At 47.2% G+C, this 18848-nt stretch overlaps 1 protein-coding gene across 1 annotated transcript in view; it reads left to right on the top strand.

The window, feature by feature from the left end:
• LOC123759254 (glutamate receptor U1-like) overlaps positions 1–18848 on the top strand; it is a 128827-nt gene that overhangs the window by 20420 nt on the left and 89559 nt on the right. The window contains exons 6-7 of the mRNA XM_069334750.1: positions 1910–2000; positions 4713–5013. Of these exons, the coding sequence (XP_069190851.1) occupies positions 1910–2000; positions 4713–5013 (392 nt within the window). The remainder of the gene's footprint in view (positions 1–1909; positions 2001–4712; positions 5014–18848) is intronic.

Genomic DNA, 18848 nt, shown 5'->3' with positions numbered 1-18848 from the left:
ATATATATATATATATATATATATATATATATATATATATAACCTGACCAACCCATCCCTAGGGTTGGTCAGGTGTAATTAACCAAAAACAGGTATAGCTTAGCTTAGAATGGTCAAAGAGGATTAAGCGGTCAGAGAATAAGGAAGAAAGATTAAAAAAAAAGCCTCATGAACACACAATATATGAATATACAATTATAATGAGACATTGTAAGCCTCTCTATCAGAGCTGTTTCTTAAATTGTTGTGCAATATTATAACTTAAAAATGGATCAAGTTTGTACATACCAGTACTAACATTAAGAAGATTCTTCTTAATGTTAGTATATATATATATATATATTATATATATATATATATATATATATATATATATATATATATATATATATATATATATATATATATATATATATATGCGAACAAGCCTGAATGGTCCCCAGGACAATATGCAACTGAAAACTCACACCCCAGTAGTGACTCGAACCCATAATGGGTTCGAACCCATATGGGTTCGAGTCACTTCTGGGGTGTGAGTTTTCAGTTATATATATATATATATATATATATATATATATATATATATATATATATATATATATATATATATATATATATATATATATATATATATATATATATATATTGGACTTAAGCAGAGACACTGTGTCTTCCCATATTAACAGGGACTTGATGAAATTAACGTCTAAATGACCCCTCACTTGCTCTGGTGCTCTTGGGAGGTGTTGATCTTTGGGGTATTTAAATACTCCGAAATTACCATCTCTTTTAGGGTCTGAGCGGTGGTGGAGAGGGTTAAGGCGTACCTGTTATGCCAGTTGCTGGAAGGCTTCTGTGCTGGCTAGGGTTCGAGTCTCCTGGTGGGAAAGTGTTCTAAAGTTGTATACTTAACTCTCGTGTTTAGGAGAGTTGTGATATATATATATATATATATATATATATATATATATATATATATATATATATATATATATAATATATATATATATATATATATATATATATATATATATATATATATATATATATATATATATATATATATATATATATATATATATATATATATATCGAAAATGGAGTCCTGCTGGCATTTATTAACGTAAATTAATGATTGCTCTATCTTAATGGACCATATTAACCTTTGCCCGTAATATTATACCTCAATACTATAGTATATTATGCCCGTAATTAATACCTCACACTGTCACAAACTAGACATAATGACCAGTGACATTATTTACTCAAGAAAAATTACAGTATTCATTCCAAATTGCTTATCTCTTCAAGATACATTCTGTGAACTATTCGTTTCCTCGGTGTTAAACCTCATGATATCTCAAAATTTAATTGTTTAGTTGTAGAGAGAAGTTATTAAGGAAAAGGCTGGTTTAGAGACTAGGGCCTGAAAGACACGGAATTAGTACTGTTAGTGCACTTAGTCATTACAGGTAAGTAACGTAAGTTACAGCTTGTAGGAGCGCCGTCAGCCTTGGTGTCCTACCTCGGAACACAACCTCTCGTAGCTCCAAGTTTCCAGTCACTGAGGTGTAGAGGGGAACCTCTGCAACACACTCAGTGCTGCGATTACTGTCAGAGCAATACAGCTGGCGCGTCGTATCTACTGTTTTTACCATCCTAAAGCAAAGGAAAAATATTTAACAACATAAAAGTACTTGTATGCCTAATAATATAAAAATTACGTGTTATGCTTTATAAAATGTTATTTGATAATTGAATCTTGTATTACTGGATAGATTTGGAAGCCATTTAATGTTTTCACCTAATACTGATGCACATTATGCAAGGTTTTTCCTTGCTAAGGTTAAGTATCATTATTCTAAGTGATATTAAGTCCATGAAGACTTCTTTGGTTTCTCTCCGTCAGGTACACTTACCTCAGGCCGAGTGACGGGGCGTGGGGCAGTAAACGTGAGGATGGTAGCTGGTCAGGCATGGTGGGGATGGTCACCAGGCAGGTGGGTGCTGCCTGTATGGTCACCAGGTAGGTGGGTGTTGCTGCCTGTATGGTCACCAGGCAGGTGGGTGCTGCCTGTATAGTCACCAGGCAGGTGGGTGCTGCCTGTATGGTCATCAGGCAGGTGGGTGCTGCCTGTATTGTCACCAGGCAGGTGGGTGCTGCCTGTATGGTCACCAGGCAGGTGGGTGTTGCTGCCTGTATGGTCATCAGGTAGGTGGGTGCTGCCTGTATGGTCACCAGGTAGGTGGGTGCTGCCTGTATGGTCACCAGGCAGGTGGGTGCTGCCTGTATGGTCACCAGGCAGGTGGGTGTTGCTGCCTGTATGGTCATCAGGTAGGTGGGTGCTGCCTGTATGGTCATCAGGCAGGTCGGTGCTGCTGCCTGTATGGTCACCAGGCAGGTGGGTGTTGCTACCTGTATGGTCACCAGGTAGGTGGGTGTTGCTACCTGTATGGTCATCAGGCAGGTCGGTGTTGCTACCTGTATGGTCACCAGGCAGGTGGGTGCTGCTGCCTGTATGGTCACCAGGCAGGTGGGTGCTGCTGCCTGTATGGTCATCAGGCAGGTCGGTGCTGCTGCCTGTATGGTCACCAGGCAGGTGGGTGTTGCTACCTGTATGGTCACCAGGTAGGTGGGTGTTGCTACCTGTATGGTCACCAGGCAGGTGGGTGTTGCTGCCTGTATGGTCACCAGGCAGGTGGGTGTTGCTGCCTGTATGGTCATCAGGCAGGTGGGTGCTGCCTGTATGGTCACCAGGCAGGTGGGTGCTGCCTGTATGGTCACCAGGCAGGTGGGTGCTGCTGCCTGTATGGTCATCAGGCAGGTGGGTGTTGCTACCTGTATGGTCATCAGGCAGGTGGGTGTTGCCTGTATGGTCACCAGGCAGGTGGGTGTTGCTGCCTGTATGGTCATCAGGCAGGTGGTTGTTGCTGCCTGAATGGTCATCAGGCAGGTGGGTGTTGCCTGTATGGTCATCAGGCAGGTGGGTGTTGCTGCCTGTATGGTCATCAGGCAGGTGGTTGTTGCTGCCTGTATGGTCATCAGGCAGGTGGGTGTTGCCTGTATGGTCACCAGGCAGGTGGGTGTTGCTGCCTGTATGGTCATCAGGCAGGTGGGTGCTGCCTGTATGGTCACCAGGCAGGTGGGTGCTGCCTGTATGGTCACCAGGGAGGTGGGTGCTGCTGCCTGTATGGTCATCAGGCAGGTGGGTGTTGCTACCTGTATGGTCACCAGGCAGGTGGGTGCTGCCTGTATGGTCATCAGGCAGGTGGGTGTTGCCTGTATGGTCACCAGGCAGGTGGGTGTTGCTGCCTGTATGGTCATCAGGCAGGTGGGTGCTGCCTGTATGGTCACCAGGCAGGTGGGTGCTGCCTGTATGGACATCAGGCAGGTGGGTGCTGCCTGTATGGTCATCAGGCAGGTGGGTGCTGCTGCCTGTATGCTCACCAGGCAGGTGGGTGCTGCCTGTATGGTCATCAGGCAGGTGGGTGTTGCCTGTATGGTCACCAGGCAGGTGGGTGTTGCTGCCTGTATGGTCATCAGGCAGGTGGGTGCTGCCTGTATGGTCACCAGGCAGGTGGGTGCTGCCTGTATGGTCATCAGGCAGGTGGGTGCTGGCTGTATGGTCATCAGGCAGGTGGGTGTTGCCTGCATGGTCATCAGGCAGGTGGGTGTTGCCTGTATGGTCACCAGTCAGGTGGGTGCTACCTGTATGGTCATCAGGCAGGTGGGTGGTGCTGCCTGTATGGTCACCAGGCAGGTGGGTGCTGCCTGTATGGTCATCAGGCTGGTGGGTGCTGCCTGTATGGTCACCAGGCAGGTGGGTGCTGCCTGTATGGTCATCAGGCTGGTGGGTGCTGCCTGTATGGTCATCAAGCAGGTGGGTGCTGCCTGTATGGTCATCAGGAAGGTGGGTGCTGCCTGTATGGTCATCAGGCAGGTGGGTGCTGCCTGTATGGTCATCAGGAATGTGGGTGCTGCCTGTATGGTCACCAGGCAGGTGGGTGTTGCCTGTATGGTCATCAGGCAGGTGTGTGTTGCCTGTATGGTCACCAGGCAGGTGGGTGTTGCTGCCTGTATGGTCACCAGGTAGGTGGGTGTTGCTGCCTGTATGGTCATCAGGAAGGTGGGTGCTGCCTGTATGGTCACCAGGTAGGTGGGTGTTGCTGCCTGTATGGTCACCAGGCAGGTGGGTGCTGCCTGTATGGTCACCAGGCAGGTGGGTGTTGCTGCCTGTATGGTCACCAGGTAGGTGGGTGTTGCTGCCTGTATGGTCATCAGGCAGGTGGGTGCTGCCTGTATGGTCACCAGGCAGGTGGGTGCTGCCTGTATGGTCATCAGGCAGGTGGATGCTGCCTGTATGGTCATCAGGCAGGTGGATGCTGCCTTTACGGAGGCTATCCCATGCAAGGAAAGGCATAACGAATACTGCTGAGCTACAGTAAGTTAAATTTTTTTATAATTATTCATTGACATTTTGGTAAGGTTTAAACAGGTTGGGAAAGGTGATATACTGTGTTAAGCCACTAACAAAAGTCCTCACTTTGTAACAGCTTAAATATAATACATTCTTTGAATGATGTTATGGATAAAGAGCCCTAGTTTTGTCTGTAATACAGCGAAGTAATTGTGTGTTCCCTATCTTCTGCATGGAAGAGGCCATTATAATTTTTTTAAAACTTATTGTATGTTTTGTCTTTTCAACATAAAGGAAGTAGATATCGCGGTCGGCCCCTTCGGCGTAAGTGGAGTCCGAGCTGAGGTGGTGGACTTCACAGTGCCAATACTAACAGACTACCATAGATTCCTTGGGGCTCGAGGCCGGCCGGAGGTGGACCCGTGGGGCTTCCTGTTCCCTCTGGAGCCGCTGGTGTGGGCGGCCATCCTGGGGGCGCTGCTGGTACTGCCCCTGACGACCCTGCTCATGGCCTCGTGCTTCTCACCCAACACCCACGGACACAGCTATATCGTACCGCCCACATCCGCCTTCCTCCGCATATTGTTGAACCAGAGTAAGACCAGATATTGTTGCTTGATAATTCGGGTGAAATGCACACCCATGTTCACACCCGGATATATATTGTACAACAGTTGTGTTTTCAGGTGTAGTGTGTGATGGTGGGTGCTGGCAGGTGTAGTGGGTGCTGGCAGGTGTGGTGTGTGATGGTGGGTGCTGGCAGGTGTAGTGTGTGACGGTGGGTGCTGGCAGGTGTAGTGTGTGATGGTGTAGTGTTGGCAGGTGTAGTGTGTGATGGTGGGTGCTGGCAGGTGTTGTGTGTGATAGTGTAGTGCTGGCAGGTGTAGTGTGTGATGGTGGGTGATGGCAGGTGTAGTGTGTGATAGTGTAGTGCTGACAGGTGTATTGGGTGCTGGCAGATGTAGTGGGTGCTGGCAGGTGTAGTGGGTGCTGGCAGGTGTAGTGTCTGATTGTGGGTGCTGGCAGGTGTAGTGTGTGATGGTGGGTGCTAGCAGGTGTAGTGTGTGATAGTGTAGTGCTGGCAGGTGTAGTGTGTGATGGTGGGTGCTGGCAGGTGTAGTGTGTGATGGTGGGTGCTAGCAGGTGTAGTGTGTGATAGTGTAGTGTGTGATGGTGGGTGCTGGCAGGTGTAGTGTGTGATGGTGGGTGCTGGCAGGTGTAGTGCATGCTGGCAGATGTAGTGGGTGCTGGCAGGTGTAGTGTCTGATTGTGGGTGCTGGCAGGTGTTGTGTGTGATAGTGTAGTGCTGGCAGGTGTAGTGTGTGATGGTGGGTGCTGGCAGGTGTAGTGTGTGATAGTGTAGTGCTGGCAGGTGTAGTGTGTGATGGGGGGTGCTGGCACGTGTAGTGTGTGATGGTGTAGTGCTGACAGGTGTAGTGTGTAATGATGGGTGCTAGCAGGTGTAGTGTGTGATAGTGTAGTGCTGACAGGTGTAGTGTGTGATGGTGTAGTGCTGACAGGTGTAGTGTGTAATGATGGGTGCTAGCAGGTGTAGTGTGTGATAGTGTAGTGGTGGCAGGTGTAGTGTGTAATGGTGGGTGCTAGCAGGTGTAGTGTTTGATAGCTGGTGCTGGCAGGTGTAGTGTGTGATAGTGGGTCCTGGCAGGTGTAGTTTGTGATTGTGTAGTGCTGGCAGGTGTAGTGTGTGATAGTGTAGTGCTGGCAGGTGTTGTGTGTGATAGTGTAGTGCTGGCAGGTGTAGTGTGTGATAGTGTAGTGCTTGCAGGTGTAGTGTGTGATAGTGTAGTGCTTGCAGGTGTAGTGTGTGATAGTGTAGTGCTGGCAAGTGTAGTGGGTGATAGTGTAGTGCTAGCAGGTGTAGTGTGTGATAGTTTAGTGCTGGCAAGTGTAGTGGGTGCTGGCAGGTGTAGTGTGTGATAGTGGGTGCTGGCAGGTGTAGTGTGTGATGGTGGGTGCAGGCACGTGTGGTGTGTGATGGTGGGTGCTGGCAAATGTAGTGTGTGATAGTGGGTGCTGGCAGGTGTGGTGTGTGATGGTGGGTGCTGGCAGGTGTAGTGTGTGATGGTGGGTGCTGGCAGGTGTGGTGTGTGATGGTGGGTGCTGGCAGGTGTAGTGTGTGATGGTGGGTGCTGGCAGGTGTAGTGCATGCTGGCAGATGTAGTGGGTGCTGGCAGGTGTAGTGTCTGATTGTGGGTGCTGGCAGGTGTTGTGTGTGATAGTGTAGTGCTGGCAGGTGTAGTGTGTGATGGTGTAGTGCTGGCAAGTGTAGTGGGTGATAGTGTAGTGCTTGCAGGTGTAGTGTGTGATAGTGTAGTGCTGGCAAGTGTAGTGGGTGATAGTGTAGTGCTAGCAGGTGTAGTGTGTGATAGTTTAGTGCTGGCAAGTGTAGTGGGTGCTGGCAGGTGTGGTGTGTGATGGTGGGTGCTGGCAGGTGTGGTGTGTGATAGTGGGTGCTGGCAGGTGTAGTGTGTGATGGTGGGTGCTGGCAGGTGTAGTGTGTGATGGTGGGTGCTGGCAGGTGTGGTGTGTGATAGTGGGTGCTGGCAGGTGTAGTGTGTGATAGTGGGTGCTGGCAGGTGTGGTGTGTGATAGTGGGTGTTGGCAGGTGTGGTGTGTGATGGTGGGTGTTGGCAGGTGTAGTGTGTGATGGTGGGTGCTAGCAGGTGTAGTGTGTGATGGTGGGTGCTAGCAGGTGTAGTGTGTGATGGTTGGTGCTGGCAGGTGTAGTGTGTGATAGTGGGTGCTGGCAGGTGTAGTGTGTGATAGTGGGTGCTGGCAGGTGTGGTGTGTGATAGTGGGTGTTGGCAGGTGTAGTGTGTGATAGTGGGTGCTGGCAGGTGTAGTGTGTGATGGTGGGTGTTGGCAGGTGTGGTGTGTGATAGTGGGTGTTGGCAGGTGTAGTGTGTGATGGTGGGTGCTGGCAGGTGTAGTGTGTGATGGTGGGTGTTGGCAGGTGTGGTGTGCTCCTGGAACCTTTTGTTGAGTTCTTCACACACCTCTCTGTAACCCTTTCCACTACCGCCCACAAGATGGGAATGGGGTGCATAATAAATGAACTAAACTAACTCTCTGTCATTCTCTGTGTACCTGTCCTCGCCCACCCTAAGTGTCATCACCTGTACCTTCACTGTTGTCTTCCTCCTGACGTGACTGTGGAGTAGCTTTGGTTCTGTCTTGGCTTAATTAGCTATATCATTTTCATACCTTTTCTCAGCTACTCTTCTCACACTAACATACTCGTTCCTGGTTCTCTGGTATCTCTCTCTACTTCCTGGTGTTCTGTCATTACAGAAGTTCCTCCATGCCCTTTTGTTCAGCTCCTTTGCTTTCATACATTCCCTATTAAACCACGGATTCTTCCTTTGCTTCTCTGTTTTTTTCCTGTCGGGCTGGGACAAACCTACTTTCACCCTTCTGACACTTTTGGGTGACATAGTCCATCATGTCTTGTACGGACTTTGTTCTGAGTTCTGTGTCAAAAAGTATATCCCCAAGGAATTTATTCATCTCCTCATAGTTTCCCTTTCGGTACGCCAGCCCTTTGTTTCCCAATTTTTTTTTTTTTTTTGGGGGGGTGATAATTCCTAGCTCAACAAGGTACTCAAAGCTCAATACACTATGATCACTTACTCCCAAGGGGGCTTCCAACTTAACTTCCCTTATATCCGACTTATTCAGGGTAAATATCAGATCAAGCAAGGCTGGTTCATCCTCTCCTCTCATTCTTGTCGGTCCCTCGACGTGTTGGCTTATAAAGTTTCTTGATGCCACATCCAGCAGCTTAGCACTCCCTGTGTCTGGTCCTCCATGTGGGTCTCTGTTCCCCCAATCTATCCTCCCATGGATGAAGTCTTCCATGATTAGTTGTCTGGATCAGGTCCTGCTAGCCACAGAATCTGCTCTCTCCATTATATTGATGGTGGCCATGTTGTTTCTATCATATCTCTGTCTGGGTCTTCTGTCGTTCGGTGGGGGCATATGTATTACTACTACTATAATTTTCTGTCCTCCAGTTGCTAGGGTGCCTGATATGTAGTCACTGAAACCTTCACAGTTCTGAATTACCATCTCTTCGAAACTCCTACCTTTTCTTATCAGCAAAGCTACACCACCTCCTCCTCTCCCTTCTCTCTCTTTCCTCACTACATAGTAGTCTTGTGGAAACACTGCATTTGTTATGGTTTTCCGTTAGCTTTGTTTCTGTGAGTGCTATCATGTCTGGGTTTTCTTCTAGTGCCCATTCTCCGAGTTCACTTGTTTTATTTGTAATCCCATCTATGTTAGTGTACATTGCCTTGAAACTCACTTTCTTCTGTTCATTTTCTTGTCCCTTTCTTGGCGAGCATTCTGCTGGTGGGGAAAGCTGTTCCACGGGTTAGAAGATCCGTGAGGTTGTTTGCAGGGTCTCAGAGGATTTTGGGGTGGGGGGTGGTGTCGTGACGCTGAACCCCGGTTCATTCCGAACACAGCGATTACACAACACATAACACCTTGCCTCAGCAACCGTTACTACCACCTATACTCCTACACACACCAGACCCTTGAGGCGTACCACTAGGTTTGTACTGGAACACAATGAATGAACATATGGAAGGTATTTAAAGGCCGTCGGGTTTTGTCATTTAATTACAAAGAATAGACTCTGACAAATAATAACATATTATCATACTCTATTAGGTCAATACACTTCCAATACCCATAGACCACTTGACCTCCGCGATCACCACCCACACTCGTAACTTCCGCCTAAGTCCCTAATACGGAATGATTACTACAACGCTCCACACCCGGTTAGTCTTTCATTCAATACTCACATACTGCAGACTTAACTTGGTCACTAAGATCACATCAGGTTCTCACATAGCTGTCTGCTACACTTCGCTGTTGCCGCAAACGGGGACCTTGGAGGACTTACCAGTTCAACTCCCACAACAAGACTGACTCCAGTCAGCCATGGCCTCAAACATTTCACCCCACCTCTCAAGGAAGGTATAACCCGATTAACCTTATCCCTAGACCGGTAACCTTGATCCTAGAAGCCTGACGAAGAATAATTCCTCTTTCCAGGAATTATTAATTTGGCTAAACAGCTTCGGTCTTAATCCATTGACCTTTCTTAGATATGTGATCCATAGTCTGTCTACTTACATGTACTTCCAATCATCATTCGTTACGTGTTGTAGTAATGATCCTCTAGCTAATAATTCCTACTAACTTGTGGATTACAACAGGTGGGGGTTCAAGGGAAAGGGGGACAGGTAGGGTGTGGGTTAAGGAGATAGGGGGGACATGGAGGATACGGGGTGAGGGAGAAGGAGGGATAGGAAGGGTATGGGATGAAGGGGGAGGGGGAACAAGGGGGGGAAAGGCGGGAGGGGGGACATGGTGGGAATGGATGAGGGGTGACAGGGTCAGAATGGGATGGGGGGAAGTGAGGGTTGGGTGAGCATTTGAGTAGGGACAGGTAGGGTGAGGGGAAGGGAGGGTTACTATGCACAGGGGGGATATGCTGGTTGTGGGTTCCCCTCTTGTCTCTGGGACTGTTGTGTTGGGGGCTGTGATTTCCTGGTTTACTCCTCTCTCCCTGCGCTTCCTCCTTGCCTCTGCTGCCCTGGCTCTCTCCTCCTCGTCCTGTCCCTCTGCAGGAATACTTTTTTGTATCCCTCCACATACTGCAGACGACTCTTCCTTTCTAAATTAACCTCTTTGGTGGCCTCGTTTGTAAACACCACCTTTACCAGTCGGTTTCTGTCCTTGTAATACCAGCCCAACTTGAAAACCTTTTCAATGTTTTGTTCAGCCCCTTCTATCTGAAACCCCTTCAATAGCCCATGTACTGCTTCTCTATCCTTTCTATTTTATTCCTGCCTATTGGATCTTTCCTGTTCTTTGATGCCTACAACTACCACTGATCTTTTTCTCTCCATCAGCTGTCTGGTGCACCTTGCTGCTTCCTGTGAGGTAGCTGCTTGCATGGCTACCTCCCTTACTGTGTCCATTGCTTCTGAGCTCTTTCTCAGTCTTTCCGCAAATGTTTCAGGTACATAGGCATTTCCTTCCAATGCTCCAATACCACCTTCCCTTTGGATGAAATCTGATGCTCGGTCTCTTTATTTTTCTCTGTGAGGGATTTGATCTCCTCCCTTGCTGATGTCAGCTCACTTTCCAGGTTGTTAATTGTAATCCTCATTTCATGTATCTCCCTCCTGAATTCCTGCCGAACTTGGGTTAACATTTCCATCGTTTGGTCACTTGGACTATTCCCTATGTCCCTGTTGCGTCGTCCTGCCTTTTTGTACCTTGTCATGAGAGAGAGAGTAAGATAGAGAGAGAGAGAGCAAGGGGGGGAGAGAGAGAGAGAGAGAGAGGACAGGGAGAATGAGAGTGTTGTTATGATCCCAGCCTACAGGAGAAATGAGTCTCCCTCCTTGAGAGTTATTCATCAAGCTTGACCTGATTAGAAGGTCTAGCAAATATTGAGGTGATAACATATGTAAAATAGTTGCTTGGATATGATGAACAATTTAAGATTATGGGCAGTGAAGAAGAAAACAGATAAATGACTGGCTAGGAGATGTGGACATTTTGCTAGAGGCGTGAGGCTCGCTTCTGGAGGGCTTTGACCTCACTTGAGGCCAGACATCGCAGGGGGAAAGCCGCGCTCCGTTGAGCTCCCGTCAGAAGGGAACCCCTAGTGATATATCTCGAAGAGAAGAGAAGTGTGTAGACGTGCCAGCTGTAGAATCGAGCTGGGAACGTTGTGGTCTCAAGTCCTGGTTGACGAGAAGAGTATTAGGCCGCCCAGAGATATTATTGTGGGCCGTGGCAGCGCCCTGACCAAGCTTCGTCAGAGGGAGGAGCGCCCTCGAGCAGACAATCTGTGGTAAGCACGATATACGCCAGTTCATAGTGATTGCTTGTAGTTGGTCGTGTGCCCAGCAACAGTAGCGATGTTTATTGATAAGTTAGACATGTTTTAATAAGGCAGAAGGCCTGAAATAAGAGAGTGGAGAGGGAAGAACACGGAGCGACATCCGCCTCCTCTGAGCGCTGGCAGGCAACTGAGGGAGCCCGGCTCCTGACGGCGAAGGACCCTCCCAGTGTGACTCACACCCGCCAGGCGAGGTGGAGTATGGACCCGCCCAAAACGGGGGAGTCCACTCTCACTGTATGTAGAGGAAAGATAGAGGTTGGAGGCAAACATATTGTGTGATTATTTTTGTTTATGTGTTAAAGGGGAAACATTTTATTGGAGTGTCGATGGGTTGCAGGTTTGTCTTTGGGGAAGAAGTTGCTGAGAACTTCGAAGCCAGCACAGATGAAGTAGTTGATGAGACTCTAAGGTAGTGGAGGAGAGGATCTCGAGCTGTGAGGAGAAGCAGTGAAGAGGAGTATCACGTGCTTCTGTAGAGGTGGTGAAGCACCATAGTTGTTCGAGGAAACTTCATGGTGTAGCAGCCAAGAGAGCTGTGGAGGACCCTAGCAGAAGGGTGAAGCACAGTAGTTGCGCAAGGAAACTTCATGATAGCAGCCTGGAGGGGCTGCAGAGGATCCTGGTAGTGAAGCCCGGAAGAACCTAAAGATATCAGGGTAGTGAACTTCCAGAGGTGGAAGGGAAGTTCTGGTGGATTACTTGATAGTGTTTGGTTGTCATTAGCGTGCAAGATGCAGTGAGAGGTGAGTGACTGTATGTCAAGGAGTGTTTTATACTGAAGTTTAGAGTTACAGACGTAGGCTGGATTACCTACAGACGTATGCGTTCTAGGACTGATAGAGTGATCGATTGATCAATGTTGTGTATCAATGAACATTTATACTGATATATGTTATTGCATTCAAATGCTGATTTTCTTTGTAAACATTTATAGATACATATATATATTCTCTTGCTGATGGTGCAACAGTGTATGTAGACTTGATCAACTTGAGGAGGTTGATAGTATCAGGTGGTGAACCAGGAGATAGGATACCACTTGATAAGCTGATGATAGAGTTCTGATGGTGTTGGAGTGCAACCTGACTGTAATATTAGACAGTATAGGATTCATTATTATTATATGTGTGTATGTATCGTGTATGTGCTTTTCCAGTAAATGTATCCCAATTTGCTGGTGTTTGCCATTGTCCTAGTGAGGCTTCCCAGGAGGTAGTAAAGAAGGAGAGAGAGAGAGAAAGAACCAAGAACCACTGCTGTGGACAGGGTAGAAGGTAATACTAATAAGTCAAAAGGGGATTGAGGAGATCATATCACCTAAGGAGAGAGTGGGGAGTCACAGCGGCTCGAGTGGGTGTGTGCACATGACAACGAGGCTAAGTGTTGGAGCCGCATCCCCTAAATGTGTGACGTTGAGCCCCTCTCCAAGAGCCAGAAACACCAAGGGTGATCTCCTAGTGAGGTATAAGCACTCTACCGAGTTGTGGGTTGGGTTGTTCGTAAAGGAGGAACACGACGACAACAACACCACCAACCCACAAGACTATAATAAATTGGGGGCCTGTCCGGGAGAGTGAACTGACACACCCACACCCTGTCCAAGAGTGGATTTGTACACCCTTGCTGAAATAAACTGTGTGACCGCAGGTGTATATTCTCTCTCTTGGGAAGACTCACAGGACAAGATGGATAAGGTGCAAGCGTTTGTGGAGTCAGGCAAGCCTGAGGACTTGGAAGGTTGCACGAGGGATCAATTGAAACAAATAGCAGAAAAATGTGGCATTAGGTTGAAAGCATCTGAAGTAGCTGGGATGAAGGATGAGATCCTGAGGCAGTTAAGAGCCAAAAGTGAAGCGGCAGAGCAAGGAGCCCAAAAAGGAGCTGAAAGTGGAAAGGAGGATGATGGGCAGGATGAAGTGAGATCCTAGGGATCGAGTAGGAGCAGCAAGAGTAGCCGCAGTAGCAGGAGTAGCCGAAATAGGAGCTTGAAAAGGTTCCAGTTAGAGCTCCAGAAGCAGCGTGAGGAGAGACAGTTCCAGCTGGAAAAGATGAAATTAGAACTCCAGATGAAAAATGAAGCCGAAAAGGAAAAAGAGAGAACCAGACTGGAGGTAGAAAAAGAGAAAGCAAGACTAGAGGTGGAGAAAGAAAAAGAGAAAACCAGAATAAGAGAACTGGAGTTGGAACAGGAGAAAGAAAAAGCCCAAGTCGAAAAAGAAAAAGAGAGAACAGAGCAAATGCAGATAGAAGCGAATAGAACCTTGGCTGAGCAAAGGATTGAACATGGGTTGCCAGAGAGCACCACCCAGGTATCACACTCATCAGATGTTAGGGTTAGGGACAAGGACATTTCCTTGTTTGTTCCCGAAGAGGCGAAGAGCTTCTTCGAGCATTTTGAAAAAGTTGCCAGCATCAGGGAGTGGCCACAGGAGGAATGGGCCAAGCTGGTCCAGTTAAGACTGACCGGTGCAGCCAGGGAGGCATACACCCAATTGTCACTGGAAGAGTGCCAGGATTATGCCACAGTAAAGAGCAGCATATTGCGCTCGTTTCAGTTAACCCCAGAAGCTTATAGAAAGCGCTTCAGAGAGATGGTGAAGGTTGGAGCGTGTACTTTTGCTGAGACAGCAAGAGATCTGGAAAGACGATTCCAGAAGTGGATTGAGGCTGCTGGAGTTGGATCTTACGCTGACCTGAAGCAACTGATAGTCATGGAGAAGTTCTTGGAGATGATGCATCCCGAAACAAAGTTCAAGATCCAAGAAGCAGGGATAAAGGAGGTGAAAGATGCCGGATCAGTGTAGGAGGCCAACCTGAGGTAGAAGTTGGTATTTTAAGAGATATCGGAGCTAATCAGATCTTGATTGCGAGAAGCCTGATTGGGAATGATCGACGGTTAGCTGGCAGGAGTAAGATGAAAGTATATGGGTTACTGTCTGAGAGTGACATACCCGTATGCGCTGTCCAGCTAAGGTCGGAATATGTGTCGGCAGAGGTGATGTTGGGGGTATGCCCTGCCCTATATATATGCAGATTAACCACATGTGAAAAATATGGAATGCGTAATGTGTTTTCGGCTAATTTGCCTTCATCAGAGCAAAGTAGAATGAAGATCTTTATTCGTGAAGATCTTCATTCATGAATTAGAATGATCTTCTTTCTACTTTGCTCTGATGAATGCGAGTTAGCCGAAATTGCGTTAAGCATTCTCTATTTTTCCGATGTAGTTATTCTACATGCCTCGGATGCATTTCCCACGGTTTCTTTCATATAAAAGGGGTGACGCCGAGGAAAATAAGACTCGCATCCCTACCAAAATACACAGTGTTTTTGTGATCATTGTTGCATATATATATATATATATATATATATATATATATATATATATATATATATATATATATATATGTCGTACCTAGTAGCCAGAACGCACTTCTCAGCCTACTATGCATGGCCCGATTTGCCTAATAAGCCAAGTTTTCCTGAAGTAATATATTTTCTCTAATTTTTTTCTTATGAAATGATAAAGCTACCCATTTCATTCTATATGAGGTCAATATTTTTTTATTGGAGTTAAAATTAACGTAGATATATGACCGAACCTAACCAACCCTACCTAACCTAACCTAACCTATCTTTATAGGTTAGGTTAAGTTAGGTAGCCGAAAAAGTTAGGTTAGGTAAGGTTAGGTAGGTTAGGTAGTCGAAAAACAAATAATTCATGAAAACTTGGCTTATTAGGCAAATCGGGCCTTGTATAGTAGGCTGAGAAGTGTGTTCTGGCTACTAGGTACGACATATATATATATATATATATATATATATATATATATATATATATATATATATATATATATATATATATATATATATAACTGAAAACTCACACCCCAGAAGTGACTCGAACCCATACTCCCAGAAGCAACGCAACTGGTATGTACAAGACGCCTTAATCCACTTGACCATCACGACCGGACATAATGAGGTGATAGCCGAGGCTATTTGAACCACCCCACCGCCGGCACTCGGATAGTTATCTTGGGCATAGCATTTTACCAAATCACCTCATTCTTTGGGGCAACACGTGAGGAACACAAATGCGAACAAGCCTGAATGGTCCCCAGGACATATGCAACTGAAAACTCACACCCCAGAAGTGACTCGAACCCATACTCCCAGAAGCAACGCAACTGGTATGTACAAGACGCCTTAATCCACTTGACCATCACGACCGGACATAATGAGGTGATAGCCGAGGCTATTTGAACCACCCCACCGCCGGCACTCGGATAGTTATCTTGGGCATAGCATTTTACCAAATCACCTCATTCTTTGGGGCAACACGTGAGGAACACAAATGCGAACAAGCCTGAATGGTCCCCAGGACATATGCAACTGAAAACTCACACCCCAGAAGTGACTCGAACCCATACTCCCAGAAGCAACGCAACTGGTATGTACAAGACGCCTTAATCCACTTGACCATCACGACCGGACATAATGAGGTGATAGCCGAGGCTATTTGAACCACCCCACCGCCGGCACTCGGATAGTTATCTTGGGCATAGCATTTTACCAAATCACCTCATTCTTTGGGGCAACACGTGAGGAACACAAATGCGAACAAGCCTGAATGGTCCCCAGGACATATGCAACTGAAAACTCACACCCCAGAAGTGACTCGAACCCATACTCCCAGAAGCAACGCAACTGGTATGTACAAGACGCCTTAATCCACTTGACCATCACGACCGGACATAATGAGGTGATAGCCGAGGCTATTTGAACCACCCCACCGCCGGCACTCGGATAGTTATCTTGGGCATAGCATTTTACCAAATCACCTCATTCTTTGGGGCAACACGTGAGGAACACAAATGCGAACAAGCCTGAATGGTCCCCAGGACATATGCAACTGAAAACTCACACCCCAGAAGTGACTCGAACCCATACTCCCAGAAGCAACGCAACTGGTATGTACAAGACGCCTTAATCCACTTGACCATCACGACCGGACATAATGAGGTGATAGCCGAGGCTATTTGAACCACCCCACCGCCGGCACTCGGATAGTTATCTTGGGCATAGCATTTTACCAAATCACCTCATTCTTTGGGGCAACACGTGAGGAACACAAATGCGAACAAGCCTGAATGGTCCCCAGGACATATGCAACTGAAAACTCACACCCCAGAAGTGACTCGAACCCATACTCCCAGAAGCAACGCAACTGGTATGTACAAGACGCCTTAATCCACTTGACCATCACGACCGGACATAATGAGGTGATAGCCGAGGCTATTTGAACCACCCCACCGCCGGCACTCGGATAGTTATCTTGGGCATAGCATTTTACCAAATCACCTCATTCTTTGGGGCAACACGTGAGGAACACAAATGCGAACAAGCCTGAATGGTCCCCAGGACATATGCAACTGAAAACTCACACCCCAGAAGTGACTCGAACCCATACTCCCAGAAGCAACGCAACTGGTATGTACAAGACGCCTTAATCCACTTGACCATCACGACCGGACATAATGAGGTGATAGCCGAGGCTATTCAGTTGCATATGTCCTGGGGACCATTCAGGCTTGTTCGCATTTGTGTTCCTCACGTGTTGCCCCAAAGAATGAGGTGATTTGGTAAAATGCTATGCCCAAGATAACTATCCGAGTGCCGGCGGTGGGGTGGTTCAAATAGCCTCGGCTATCACCTCATTATGTCCGGTCGTGATGGTCAAGTGGATTAAGGCGTCTTGTACATACCAGTTGCGTTGCTTCTGGGAGTATGGGTTCGAGTCACTTCTGGGGTGTGAGTTTTCAGTTGCATATGTCCTGGGGACCATTCAGGCTTGTTCGCATTTGTGTTCCTCACGTGTTGCCCCAAAGAATGAGGTGATTTGGTAAAATGCTATGCCCAAGATAACTATCCGAGTGCCGGCGGTGGGGTGGTTCAAATAGCCTCGGCTATCACCTCATTATGTCCGGTCGTGATGGTCAAGTGGATTAAGGCGTCTTGTACATACCAGTTGCGTTGCTTCTGGGAGTATGGGTTCGAGTCACTTCTGGGGTGTGAGTTTTCAGTTGCATATGTCCTGGGGACCATTCAGGCTTGTTCGCATTTGTGTTCCTCACGTGTTGCCCCAAAGAATGAGGTGATTTGGTAAAATGCTATGCCCAAGATAACTATCCGAGTGCCGGCGGTGGGGTGGTTCAAATAGCCTCGGCTATCACCTCATTATGTCCGGTCGTGATGGTCAAGTGGATTAAGGCGTCTTGTACATACCAGTTGCGTTGCTTCTGGGAGTATGGGTTCGAGTCACTTCTGGGGTGTGAGTTTTCAGTTGCATATGTCCTGGGGACCATTCAGGCTTGTTCGCATTTGTGTTCCTCACGTGTTGCCCCAAAGAATGAGGTGATTTGGTAAAATGCTATGCCCAAGATAACTATCCGAGTGCCGGCGGTGGGGTGGTTCAAATAGCCTCGGCTATCACCTCATTATGTCCGGTCGTGATGGTCAAGTGGATTAAGGCGTCTTGTACATACCAGTTGCGTTGCTTCTGGGAGTATGGGTTCGAGTCACTTCTGGGGTGTGAGTTTTCAGTTGCATATGTCCTGGGGACCATTCAGGCTTGTTCGCATTTGTGTTCCTCACGTGTTGCCCCAAAGAATGAGGTGATTTGGTAAAATGCTATGCCCAAGATAACTATCCGAGTGCCGGCGGTGGGGTGGTTCAAATAGCCTCGGCTATCACCTCATTATGTCCGGTCGTGATGGTCAAGTGGATTAAGGCGTCTTGTACATACCAGTTGCGTTGCTTCTGGGAGTATGGGTTCGAGTCACTTCTGGGGTGTGAGTTTTCAGTTGCATATGTCCTGGGGACCATTCAGGCTTGTTCGCATTTGTGTTCCTCACGTGTTGCCCCAAAGAATGAGGTGATTTGGTAAAATGCTATGCCCAAGATAACTATCCGAGTGCCGGCGGTGGGGTGGTTCAAATAGCCTCGGCTATCACCTCATTATGTCCGGTCGTGATGGTCAAGTGGATTAAGGCGTCTTGTACATACCAGTTGCGTTGCTTCTGGGAGTATGGGTTCGAGTCACTTCTGGGGTGTGAGTTTTCAGTTGCATATGTCCTGGGGACCATTCAGGCTTGTTCGCATATATATATATGTCGTACCTAGTAGCCAGAACTCACTTCTCAGCCTACTATTCAAGGCCCGATTTGCCTAATAAGCCTAGTTTTCCTGAATTAATATATTTACTATAATTTTTTTCTTATGAAATGATAAAGCAACCCTTTTCTCTATGTATGAGGTCAATTTTTTTTTATTGGAGTTAAAATTAACGTAGATATATGACCGAACCTAACCAACCCTACCTAACCTAACCTAACCTATATTTATAGGTAAGGTTAGGTTAGGTAGCCAAAAAAAGCTAGGTTAGGTTAGGTTAGGTAGGTTAGGTAGACGAA

Source organism: Procambarus clarkii, chromosome 32 (genome assembly GCF_040958095.1).
Source record: "Procambarus clarkii isolate CNS0578487 chromosome 32, FALCON_Pclarkii_2.0, whole genome shotgun sequence".
NCBI classification, from domain to species: domain Eukaryota; kingdom Metazoa; phylum Arthropoda; class Malacostraca; order Decapoda; family Cambaridae; genus Procambarus; species Procambarus clarkii.
The sequence above is the reverse complement of the archived record's forward strand: the minus strand, read 5'-3'. Positions and strand labels throughout refer to the sequence as shown.